The 13397-nt window shown below is 42.0% G+C and overlaps 1 protein-coding gene across 1 annotated transcript in view; it reads right to left on the reverse strand.

Annotated features, from left to right (window-relative positions):
• Positions 1-13397, reverse strand: part of LOC128649527 (anillin) — a 474010-nt gene that overhangs the window by 321919 nt on the left and 138694 nt on the right. Inside the window, exons 11-13 of the mRNA XM_053702862.1 lie at positions 4087-4280; positions 3905-3990; positions 3680-3815 (exon numbers count right to left, since the gene is read on the reverse strand). Coding sequence (XP_053558837.1) covers positions 3680-3815; positions 3905-3990; positions 4087-4280 — 416 coding nt within the window. The remainder of the gene's footprint in view (positions 1-3679; positions 3816-3904; positions 3991-4086; positions 4281-13397) is intronic.

Consider the following 13397-nt stretch of genomic DNA (forward strand, 5'->3'; position numbering starts at 1 on the left):
CTCGTCTAGAAAAGAGAATCTCAGGAACGGATAGTGATCCGGATGAATTGGAATATGAAGATATGCATCCTGTAAGTCTATTGTGGACATATAATGCCCTTGCTGAACAAAAGGCAGAATAGTCCTTTATAGTCATCATTTTGAATGTTGGTATCCTTACATAACGATTCAATATTTTTAGATCCAGAACCGGTCTGAAAGAATTCTCTCTTTGGAACAATGAACAGATTTGAACAAAACCCCAGGCCCCGTTCCAGAACTGGAACTGGCATAATTACCCCAGCTGACTCCAGATCTGAAACACATTTCAGAAACGCTTGAGCCTTCACTGGGTTTACTGGAATGCGTGAAAGAAAAAATCTTCACAGGCGGTCTTACCTTGAAACCTATTCTGTACCCTTGTGAAACAATGTTCTGAATCCAAAGATTTTGAATCGAATTGATCCAAACATCTTTGAAAAATCGTAACCTGCCCCCTACCAGCTGAGCTGGAATGAGGGCCGCACCTTCATGCGGATTTGGGAGCTGGTTTTGACTTTCTAAAAGGCTTGGATTTATTCCAGACTGGAGAAGGTTTCCAAACGGAAACTGTTCCTTTAGAGGAAGGGTCAGGCTTTTGTTCCTTATTCTGACGAAAGGAACGAAAATGATTAGCAGCCCTATATTTGCCTTTAGATTTTTTATCCTGAGGTAAAAAGGCTCCCTTCCCCCCAGTAACCGTTGAAATTGAGTCTAACTGAGAACCAAACAATTTATTACCTTGGAAAGAAAGAGAAAGCAATGTTGACTTAGAAGTCATATCTGCATTCCAAGACTTAAGCCATAAAGCTCTTCTAGCTAAAATAGCTAGACATGTACCTGACATAATCCTAATGATATCGAAAATGGCATCACACAAAGTTATTAGCATGTTGAAGGAGTTTAATAATGCTATAAACATTATGGTCTGACACCCAGAAAGTTGAAGCTGCAGCAACATCAGCCAAAGAAATAGCAGGTCTAAGAAGATTACCTGAACATAAATAAGCCTTCCTTAGAAAGGATTAAAGCTTCCTATCTAAAGGATCTTTAAAAGAAGTACTATCTGCCGTAGGAATAGTAGTACGTTTTAGCAAGAGTAGAGATAGCCCCATCAACTTTGGGGATTTTTTCCCAAAACTCTAATCTATCAGATGGCAAAGGGTACAATTTCTTAAACCTTGGAGAAGGAGTAAATGAAGTACCCAGACTATTCCATTCCCTAGAAATTACTTCTGAAATAGCATCAGGAACTGGAAAAACTTCTGGAATAACTACATGAGGTTTAAAAACTGCATTTAAACGCTTAGTAGTTTTAATATCAAGAGGACTAGACTCCTCCATATCTAAAGCAATCAACACTTCCTTAAGTAAAGAATGAATAAACTCCATCTTAAATAAATATGAAGATTTATCAGTGTCAATATCTGAGGTAGAATCTTCTGAATCAGATAGATCCACATCAGAAATAGATAAGTCAGAAAGATGGCGGTCATTTAAAAATTCATCTGAAATATGTGAAGTTTTAAAAGACCTCTTACGTTTAGCAGAAGGAGGAATAACAGACAGAGCCTTCCGAATAGATTTAGAAACAAATTCTTTTACATTAACAGGAACATCCTGAACATTAGATGTTGAAGGAACAACAACAGGTAATGGATTATTACTAATGGAAATACTATCTGCGTTTGAAAGCTTATCATGACAAGTATCACAAACAACAGCCGGAGGAAGTTACCAAAAGTTCACAACAAATGCACTTAGCTTTGGTAGAACCGACATCAGGCAGCGTCTTTCCAGAAGTAGATTCTGATCCAGGGTCAGGTAGTGACATCTTGCAATATGTAAAAGAAAAAACAACATATAAAGCAAAATTATCAAATTCCTTAAATGGCAGTTTCAGATATGGGAAAAAATGCAAAATGAAAAAAGCTTCTAGAATGACGCCATATTTTTGGCGCCAAGTATAACGCCCACACATTTTGGCTCCAAGAATGACGCCCATATTTTTTGGCGCCAAAAAAAGTCTGCAATACACATACGTCAAAAATGACGCAATTACGTAAAAACTTCCGGCGCCAACTATGACGCCGGAAATGACGAAAAAATTTTGCGACAAAAAAGTCTTGCGCCAAAAATGACGCAATAAATAGAAGCATTTTCTGCACCCGCGAGCCTAACAGCCCGCAATTTTTTAAAAAAAAAGTCAATTGAAAATTGAAATTTAAGGTAAGAAAAAAGAAATTTATATGCATTTTCACAAAAAATGAAACTGACAGTCTGAATGAAGGAATACTGATTATCCTGAATCATGGCAAATATAAGTTTAAACACATATATTTAGAACTTTACATATAAAGTGCCCAACCATAGCTTTGAGTGTCATAAATAGAAATAAGACTTACTTACCCCTAAGACACTCATCTACATAAAGTAGATAGCCAAACCAGTACTGAAACGAGAATCAGTAGAGGTAATGGTATATAAGAGTATTTCGTCAATCTGAAAAGGGAGGTAGGAGAAGAAATCTCTACGACCGATAACAGAGAACCTATGAAATAGATCCCCTAGAGGAAGACCATTGTATTCAAATAGGCAATACTCTCTTCACATCCCTCTGACATTCACTGCACTCTGAGAGGAAAACCGGGCTTCAGCCTGCTGCGAAGCGCATATCAACGTAGAATCAAGCACAAACTTCCTTCACCACCTCCATGGGAGGCAAAGTTTGTAAAAACTGAATTGTGGGTGTGGTGAGGGGTGTATTTATAGGCATTTTAAGATTTGGGAAACTTTGCCCCTACTGGTAGGAATGTATATCCCATACGTCACTAGCTCATGGACTCTTGCTAATTACATGAAAGAAAGATAAAATTCAAGGAAGGACTTTATTTTTATTTATACCGGCCTGACTTAATGTAAGGGAGCCTTCACTCAGTTTGCGTTTTCTCCCTCCTTATCTCCTGTGCAAAGAGAAAGGAACATTCAGCAAAATGCAGACAGTTATGCATCACTGTAAGCTCACTTCATCCAATGTACAAAGACAAAGAATGAAAGGGGGAGTATGGGTAGTGGGAGGATACTTAAGCTCTTGCTAGGGTGTCTTTGCCTCCTCCTGGTGGCCAGGCGGTGAATTTCCCAACAGTAATGAAGGGAATCGTGGACTCTCCATGCCATTGGAAAGCAAGTTGACAAGGATAACCTCAGAAACTGGCCTAGAATTAGTGATGCTCACCTTATAGCTAGCAATACAGCCACATACACACGCGTATATATACACCGATAAAGTATACACAATGGGTTGTTTAATGTTAAACCTTTTTTCAGGTGCTTCTTAAGTAAACAAATTTATTAAAATTTGTCAGTTTTAAAGGCTCCCTCAGACTGCAAATGTGGTGACATAGCTAAAGAGATGCTCAGTAAAGGTTTGGCAGCAGCAGTTTGTGAGTGTGCGCATATGTAAATTTTATTCACGCTGGATATATTAGAGTAAAAGTGCAACAAAAATATCTGTGCAAATCCAGAGGCTAAACAAATACCTGGCTGATAGTTTCAAAGTTGCAGCAATGCTATGCACACTGTTAATAAATTAAAGTAATTTGGGCTTTCATATGTACCTTATAAATATGTAATTAGTCCTAGAAAAGCAAGATGGTCTTACCTTGATAAGTTCCTTTGTGTCTCCTCCGATACGTGCGGTCACTGACTCTCCAGAGGAATCAGTCTGAAACTTGGTAGAGAGCTGGGAACCAGGGTCCACTTGTACATTTCTCCGGAGTGTCCGATAGGCATCAATACTAAAGGAAATTAAAAGGTAAACAAGGCCTCAACAAATAATGTCTATGCAGTTGCAGAAGTCTAACAATTTTGTCAGCAGGGAAGCTACCTGTATAGAAGTTGAGAATCCTGCAGAGGTGAAGATGTTTCTGGGGGGTCCACTAGAAGTTCGGGTAAGCTGGATACAACAGAGTTCTAAAGAAAAAAGTTAAGGTTACAACTGAGCAGACAACAGTGTAACATTGCCCAAGATGGTGATAAGGAAGTTAAGGGAAAAAAAAAAAGGCTCACCAGAGGGCTAATGGCTGCCTGTAGATCTATAGACTTGGTAAGAGGTGATAATACAGACATTGGAGGAAGGTCTAAGTCATTTTCTTCTGATCCCTCACTGCTGTCCAAGACACCCTCAAACAACTGATCTATAAATTCAGAGTTATCCATTGTAACCTGGCTCCTGACATTTTCAACACCAGGCGACATTACAGCTGCAGAGAACAGAAGGCAACAAGTTAAATAACGACATTACATGCGCAGGGCTTGGTTAAAGAGACCGTCAAGTCCAAAATAAAATGATTCAAATAGGGCATGTGATTTTAAACAATTTTCCAATTTACTTTTATCACCAATTTTGTTTTGTTCTCTTGGTGTTCATAATTGAAAGCTAAACCTAGGAGGCTCATATACTAATTTCTTAGACCTTGAAGGCCGCCTCTAAGCTGAATGCATTTTAACCACTAGAGGGTGTTAGTTTATGTCTCATAGATAACATTGAGCTCACGCACGTGAAGTTACCTTGGAGTTAGCACCGATTGGCTAAAATGAAAGACTGTCAAAAGAAATGAAATAAAGGGGGCAGTTTGCAGAGGCATAGATACAAGGTAATTACAGAGGCAAAACGTGTATTTTAACAGTGTTGGTTATGCAAAAACAAAATTATGCTTTCCGGATAATTTAATTTCCATCTGTGGGAGGAGAGTCAATGGCTTCATTCATTACTTGTGGGAATTCGGAACCTGGACACCAGGACAAGGAAGACACCCCAGCCAAAGGCTTAAATACCTCCCCCACTCCCCTCATCCCCCAATCATTCTGCCAAAGGAACAAGGAACAGTAGGAGAAATAGCAGGGTATAAATGGTCCCTTTAGAATAAAATTAAATTCAGGTCCGCCCACTGGAGAAACAGACGGGAGCCGGGGACTCTCCTCCCACAGATGGAAATTAAATTATCAGGTAAGCATAATTTATGTTTTCCATCTTAATGGTAGGAGAGTCCACGGCTTCATTCATTACTTGTGGGAAACTTACCCAAACTCTAAAGGACACCAAGTGGGAAAAAAACGGGAGGGTAAAAGGAGGCGGACCCTAAACTGAGGGCACTACAGCCTGCAGAACCTCTTTCCCAAAAGCTGCATTCGCTGAAGCTAAAAACATAATTTATACTTACCTGATAAATTTATTTCTCTTGTAGTGTATCCAGTCCACGGATCATCCATTACTTGTGGGATATTCTCCTTCCCAACAGGAAGTTGCAAGAGGATCACCCACAGCAGAGCTGCTATATAGCTCCTCCCCTCACTGCCATATCCAGTCATTCGACCGAAACAAGCCGAGAAAGGAGAAACCATAGGGTGCAGTGGTGACTGTAGTTTAATTAAAATTTAGACCTGCCTGAAAAGGACAGGGCGGGCCGTGGACTGGATACACTACTAGAGAAATAAATTTATCAGGTAAGCATAAATTATGTTTTCTCTTGTTAAGTGTATCCAGTCCACGGATCATCCATTACTTTTGGGATACCAATACCAAAGCTAAAGTACACGGATGATGGGAGGGACAAGGCAGGAACCACTGCCTGTAGAACCTTTCTCCCAAAAACAGCCTCCGAAGAAGCAAAAGTATCAAATTTGTAAAATTTGGAAAAAGTATGAAGGGAAGACCAAGTTGCAGCCTTGCAAATCTGTTCAACAGAGGCCTCATTTTTAAAGGCCCAGGTGGAAGCCACAGCTAGTATAAACTTATCTAGTTCGTAGGATAGCCCTATGCTTGTCCCATGCATTTTTAAAGTCCCCCACAGTGTTTGTTGCTACTACCTCTTGAGGAAGTTTATTCCATAAATCAATCACTCTTTCTGTAAAGAAGTGCTTCCTCAAATTACTCCTGAATCTACTACCCTTTAGCTTGAGCTCATGACCCCTTGTTCTTGAATTTTCCATTTTATGTAAAATACCCACAGCCTCAGTTTTACTAAACCCTTTAATGTACTTGAAAGTTGCTATCATATCACCTCTTTCCCTTCTCTCCTCTAAGCTATACATATTTAGGTCATTGAGCCTATCCTGGTAAGTTTTATTTTTTAGACCATGTACCATTTTGGTAGCCCTCCTTTGCACAGATTCAAGTTTGTTAATATCCTTCTGAAGATATGGTCTCCAGAACTGCACACAATACTCAAGATGAGGCCTAACTAATGATCTATAAAGTGGCATAAGAACCTTACTATTTCTGCTGCAAATACCTCTACCAATACATCCAAGCATTCTGCTAGCCTTACTCGCTGCATTACTACATTGTTTACTAAGTTTTAAATCATCTGAAATAATAATTCCCAAGTCCTGTTTCTCGTCTGTAACAGTCAGTAAAGTGTCATTGAGTCTGTAATTAACATTTGGATTTTTCTTCCCTAAATGCATTATTTTACACTTTGCTGTGAATGAGCTGTAATCCTTTCAGGAGGCTACTGTCAAGCAGTCTCATAGGCTAAACGGATTATACTCCGAAGCCAAAAAGAAAGAGGTTAGATGTTTGGCAAAAATCTTTAGTAGCCTGTAAGTAAAACTTCAAGGCACGGACTAAGTCTAGATTATGCAAAAGACGTTCCTTCTTTGAAGAAGGATTAGGACATAATGATGGAACAACAATCTCTTGATTGATATTCTTGTTAGAAACCACCTTAGGTAAAAACCTAGGTTTTGTACGCAGAACAATTTTATCTGAATGAAAGATCAGATAAGGAGAATCACAATGTAAGGCAGATAACTCCGAGACTCTTCGAGCCGAGGAAATAGCCATCAGAAAAATAACTTTCCATGAAAGAAGTTTGATATCAATAGAATGAAGGGGTTCAAACGGAACCCCTTGAAGAACTTTAAGAACCAAGTTTAAGCTCCATGGAGGAGCAACAGGTTTAAACACAGGCTTAATTCTAACTAAAGCCTGACAAAATGCCTGAACGTCTGGAACTTCTGCCAGACGCTTGTGTAAAAGAATAGACAGAGCAGAAATCTGTCCCTTTAAAGAACTAGCTGATAATCCTTTGTCCAAACCCTCTTGGAGGAAGGACAATATCCTATGAATCCTAACCCTACTCCATGAGTAATTCTTGGATTCACCCCAATGAAGATATTTACGCCATATCTTGTGGTAAATTTTCCTGGTGACAGGCTTTCGTGCCTGTATTAAGGTATCAATTACTGACTCTGAGAAGCCACGCTTTGATAGGATCAAGCGTTCAATCTCCATGCAGTCAGTCTCAGAGAAAGTAGATTCGGATGATTGAAAGGACCTTGTATTAGAAGGTCTTGTCTCAGAGGCAGAGTCCATGGTGGAAAGGATGACATGTCCACTAGGTCTGCATACCAGGTCCTGCGTGGCCACGCAGGCGATATCAATATCACTGATGCTCTTTCCTGTTTGATTTTGGCAATCAGACGAGGGAGCAGAGGAAACGGTGGAAACACATAGGCCAGGTTGAAGAACCAAGGCGCTGCTAGAGCATCTATCAGTGCCGCTTCTGGGTCCCTGGACCTGGATCCGTAACAAGGAAGCTTGGCGTTCTGGCGAGACGCCATGAGATCCAATTCTGGTTTGCCCCAACGGAGAACCAATTGAGCAAACACCTCCGGATGGAGTTCCCATTCCCCCGGATGAAAAGTCTGACGACTTAGAAAATCCGCCTCCCAGTACTCTACACCTGGGATATGGATCGCTGACAGGTGGCAAGAGTGAGTGTCTGCCCAGCGAATTATCTTGGAGACTTCTGACATCGCTAGGGAACTCCTGGTTCCCCCTTGATGGTTGATGTAAGCCACAGTCGTGATGTTGTCCGACTGAAATCTGATGAACCTCAGTGTTGCTAGCTGAGGCCAAGCCAGAAGAGCATTGAATATTGCTCTTAACGCCAGAATATTTATTGGGAGGAGTTTCTCCTCCTGAGTCTATGAACCCTGAGCCTTCAGGGAGTTCCAGACTGCACCCCAACCTAGAAGGCTGGCATCTGTTGTTACAATTGTCCAATCTGGTCTGCAAAAGGTCATACCCTTGGACAGATGGGCCCAAGATAACCATCAGAGAAGATAATCTCTGGTTTCCTGATCCAGATTTAGTAGAGGGGACAAATCTGTGTAATCCCCATTCCACTGACTGAGCATGCATAATTGCAGCGGTCTGAGATGCAGGCGCGCGAATGGCACTATGTCCATCGCCGCTACCATTAAGCCGATTACTTCCATGCACTGAGCCACCGTGGGGCGCGGAATGGAGTGAAGAACACGGCAAGCATTTAGAAGTTTTGATAACCTGGACTCAGTCAGGTAAATTTTCATTTCTACAGAATCTATAAGAGTCCCTAGGAAGGAAACCCTCGTGAGAGGAGATAGAGAACTCTTTTCTTCGTTCACTTTCCACCCATGCGACCTCAGGAATGCCAGAACTATCTCTGTATGAGATTTGGCAATTTGAAAGCTTGACGCCTGTATCAGGATATCGTCCAGGTAAGGAGCCATCGCTATGCCTCGCGGTCTTAGGACCGCCAAAAGTGAGCCCAGAACCTTTGTAAAAATTCTTGGGGCTGTAGCCAACCCGAATGGAAGAGCTACAAATTGGTAATGCCTGTCTAGAAAGGCAAACCTCAGGAACTGATGATGATTCTTGTGAATCGGAATGTGAAGGTAGGCATCCTTTAAGTCCACTGTGGTCATGTGCTGACCCTCTTGGATCATGGGTAAAATGGTTCGAATAGTTTCCATCTTGAATGACGGAACTCTGAGGAATTTGTTTAGGATCTTTAAATCCAAAATTGGTCTGAAGGTTCCCTCTTTTTTGGGAACCACAAACAGATTTGAATAAAACCCCTGTCCTTGTTCCGTCCGCGGAACTGGATGGATCACTCCCATTACAAGGAGATCTTGTACGCAGCTTAGGAATGCCTCTTTCTTTATCTGGTTTGCAGATCATCTTGAAAGGTGAAATCTCCCTTGTGGAGGAGAAGCTTTGAAGTCCAGAAGATATCCCTGAGATATGATCTCCAACGCCCAGGGATCCTGAACATCTCTTGCCCACGCCTGGGCGAAGAGAGAGAGTCTGCCCCCTACTAGATCCGTTGTCTGATAGGGGGCCGCTCCTTCATGCTGTCTTAGAGGCAGCAGCAGGCTTTCTGGCCTGCTTTCCCTTGTTCCAGGACTGGTTAGGTTTCCAGGCCTGTTTGGATTGAGCAAAAGTTCTCTCTTGTTTTGAAGCAGAGGAAGTTGATGCTGCACCTGCCTTGAAATTTCGAAAGGCACGAAAATTAGACTGTTTGGCCTTTGATTTGGCCCTGTCCAGAGGAAGGGTATGACCCTTACCTCCAGTAATGTCAGCAATAATTTCTTTCAAACCAGGCCCGAATAAGGTCTGCCCCTTGAAAGGAATGTTGAGTAATTTAGACTTTGAAGTCACATCAGCTGACCAGGATTTGAGCCATAGCGCCCTACGCGCCTGGATGGCGAATCCAGAATTTTTAGCCGTTAGTTTAGTCAAATGAACAATGGCATCAGAAACAAATGAGTTAGCTAGCTTAAGAGTTCTAAGCTTGTCAACAATTTCAGTCAATGGAGCTGTATGGATGGCCTCTTCCAGGGCCTCAAACCAGAATGCCGCCGCAGCAGTGACAGACGCAATGCATGCAAGGGGCTGAAAAATAAAACCTTGTTGAACAAACATTTTCTTAAGGTAACCCTCCAATTTTTTATCCATTGGATCTGAAAAAGCACAACTGTCCTCAACCGGGATAGTGGTACGCTTTGCTAAAGTAGAAACTGCTCCCTCCACCTTAGGGACAGTCTGCCATAAGTCCCGTGTAGTGGCATCTATTGGAAACATTTTTCTAAATATAGGAGGTGGGGAAAAGGGCACACCGGGCCTATCCCACTCCTTACTAATAATTTCTGTAAGCCTTTTAGGTATTGGAAAAACATCAGTACTCACCGGCACTGCATAGTATTAATCCAGCCTACACAATTTCTCTGGCACTGCAATTGTGTCACAGTCATTCAGAGCAGCTAATACCTCCCCAAGCAATACACGGAGGTTCTCAAGCTTAAATTTAAAATTAGAAATCTCTGAATCAGGTCTCCCCGATTCAGAGACGTCACCCACAGACTGAAGCTCTCCGTCCTCAGGTTCTGCATATTGTGACGCAGTATCAGACATGGCTCTTACAGCATCTACGCGCTCTGTATCTCGTCTAACCCCAGAGCTATCGCGCTTGCCTCTCAATTCAGGCAATCTGGATAATACCTCTGACAGGGTATTATTCATGATTGCAGCCATGTACTGCAAAGTAATCGCTATGGGCGTCCCTGATGTACTTGGCGCCATATTAGCGTGCGTCCCTTGAGCGGGAGGCGAAGGGTCCGACACGTGGGGAGAGTTAGTCGGCATAACTTCCCCCTCGACAGAACCCTCTGGTGACAATTCTTTTATAGATGAAGACTGATCTTTACTGTAAAGGTGAAATCAATACATTTAGTACACATTCTCCTATGGGGCTCCACCATGGCTTTTAAACATAATGAACAAGTATCCTCTGTTTCAGACATGTTTGTACAGACTAGCAATGAGACTAGCAAGCTTGGAAAACACTTTAAAGCAAGTTAACAAGCAATATAAAAAAACGTTACTGTGCCTTTAAGAGAAACAAATTTTGACAAAATTTGAAATAACAGTGAAAAAAGGCAGTTACACTAACAAAATTTTTACAGTGTATAACAAGTCAGCAGAGCATTGCACCCACTTGCAAATGGATGATTAACCCCTTAATAACAAAAACAGAATAATAAATGACAAAAACGTTTTGTAAACACAGTCACAACAACTGCCACAGTCTACTGTGATTGTTACCCTCCTCAAACACGACTTTGAAGCCTTTTGAGCCCTTCAGAGATGTCCTGTATCATGCAGAGGGAAGCTGAATGTCTCTGTCAGTATTTTTATCTGCACAGAAAAGCACTAAAATAGGCCCTTCCCACTCATATTGCAACAGTGCAAAGCCTGTTACTAGGCAAAAATCAAGCCAGCCATGTGGAAAAAAACTAGGCCCCAATAAGTTTTGTCACCAAACATATATAAAAACGATTAACATGCCAGCAAATGTTTTATATTACACTTTTATAAGAGTATGTATCTCTGTTAATAAGCCTGATACCAGTTGCTATCACTGCATTTAAGGCTTAACTTACATTAATCCGGTATCAGCAGCATTTTTCTAGCAAATTCCATCCCTAGAAATATGTTAACTGCACATACCTTATTACAGGAAAACCTGCACGCTATTCCCCCTCTGAAGTTACCTCACTCCTCAAAATATGTGAGAACAGCAATGGATCTTAGTTACTTCTGCTAAGATCATAGAAATCACAGGCAGATTCTTCTTCTAATGCTGCCTGAGATGAAACAGTACACTCCGGTACCATTTAAAAATAAACTTTTGATTGAAGTTAAAAAACTAACTATAATACACCACTCTCCTCTTACTACGTCCATCTTCGTTGAGAGTTGCAAGAGAATGACTGGATATGGCAGTGAGGGGAGGAGCTATATAGCAGCTCTGCTGTGGGTGATCCTCTTGCAACTTCCTGTTGGGAAGGAGAATATCCCACAAGTAATGGATGATCCGTGGACTGGATACACTTAACAAGAGAAACATCATATTTGTAAAATTTTGCAATAGTATTTAAAGAGGTCCAAGGAGCCGCCTTACAAATCTGCTCCATCGAAGCCTTGATCTTAAAGACCCAAGAAGAGGCCACAGCCCTAGTTGAGTGAGCCGTAATCCTCTGAGGAGGCTTATGTCCCGCTGTCTTATAGACCAAACTGATAATGCTCCTCAATCAAAAAGACAGTAAAGTGGAAGAGGCCTCTGCCCCCTGCGCTTACCTAAATACACAACAAATAAAAGAAAGTCTGTCTGAATTCCTTCGTGAACTGAAGATAAAAAACTTAAATGCCCGAACCACATCCAAATTATGAAGCAACCTTTCCTTTGACGAAGAAGGGTTAGGATACAAGGAAGGAACTACTATTTCCTGATTGATGTTCCGATTCAACACTACATTGGGAAGAAAACCCAATCCAGTTCGAAGAACAGCCTTATCAGTGTGAAAAACCCAGTATGGAGGCTCACATTGCAAGGCCGCTAACTCAGAGACTCTGCTAGCCAAAGCAATAGCCAGTAGGAATAGGACCTTTCAGGAAAGAATTTTAATGTCAAGCGAATGCATAGGCTTAAACAGAGCTCTCTGCAAAATCTTAAGAACCAAGTTTAAGCTTCAAGGAAGAGCAGAATTTCTAAAGACAGGTCTGATCCTAGACAGAGCCTAAACAAAGGATTGAATATCAGGAAGCTACGCTAGATTCTTGTGTAACAGTACAGATAAAGCCGAAATCTGTCCTTTAAAAAAGGAACTGGCGGCAAGACCCTTATCCAGTCCGTCCTGGAGAAAGGCCAGAATCCTGGATACCCTAACCTTGTGCCAGGGATATCCATGTTCCTCACACCAGGACAAGTAGGTCCTCCACACCTTATGATAGAAGCGACGAGTGACCGGTTTCCTTGCCTGAATGAGTATCAATCACTCTCTCCGAAAATCCTCTCTTGGCTAAGACTAGGCGCTCAATCTCCACGCAGTCAGCCTCAGAGAATAGTGATTTTGGTGTAGAAAGGGACGCTGAACCATCAGATCTCTGCGACAGGGTAACCTCCATGGAGGAGACTAAGACATCCCCACTATATCCACAAACCACGTCGTCCTCCGTGGCCATGACTTAGCAATAAGAATAGCCGAAGCTTGCTCCTGCTTGATGTGGGCCACTACTCGAGGTAGAAGTGGCAACGGTGGAAAAATGTAAAGTAGATTGAACTCCCAGGGCACCTGATAAGGCATCAGCTCTGCCTGGGGATCCCTGGACCGCGACCCATATCTGGGAAGCTTGAAGTTGAGTCTTTACGGCATGAGGTCTCTCTCTGGCGTCCCCCATCTGTTGCAGATCTCCGCGAAAACCTCGGGATGGAGAGACCATTCCTCTGGATGAAACGATTGTCTGAGAAATTCCGCTTTCCAGTTCTTCACACCCGGAATGTGGATCGCTGAGAGCAAACAATTGTGGTTCTCTGCCCATTCCAGAAGCGGAGATACTTCCCTCATGGCTAGGGAGCTTTTCGTTAGCCCCTGATGTTTTATGTTAGCCACGAGGTAATGTTGTCCGATTGGAATCTGATGAATCGGGACAACCCCAGGGGAGCCAAGCCCTAAGAGCATTGAATATCGTTTGGAGTTCCAGAATATTT

Source organism: Bombina bombina, chromosome 1 (assembly GCF_027579735.1).
Source record: "Bombina bombina isolate aBomBom1 chromosome 1, aBomBom1.pri, whole genome shotgun sequence".
NCBI lineage: Eukaryota > Metazoa > Chordata > Amphibia > Anura > Bombinatoridae > Bombina > Bombina bombina.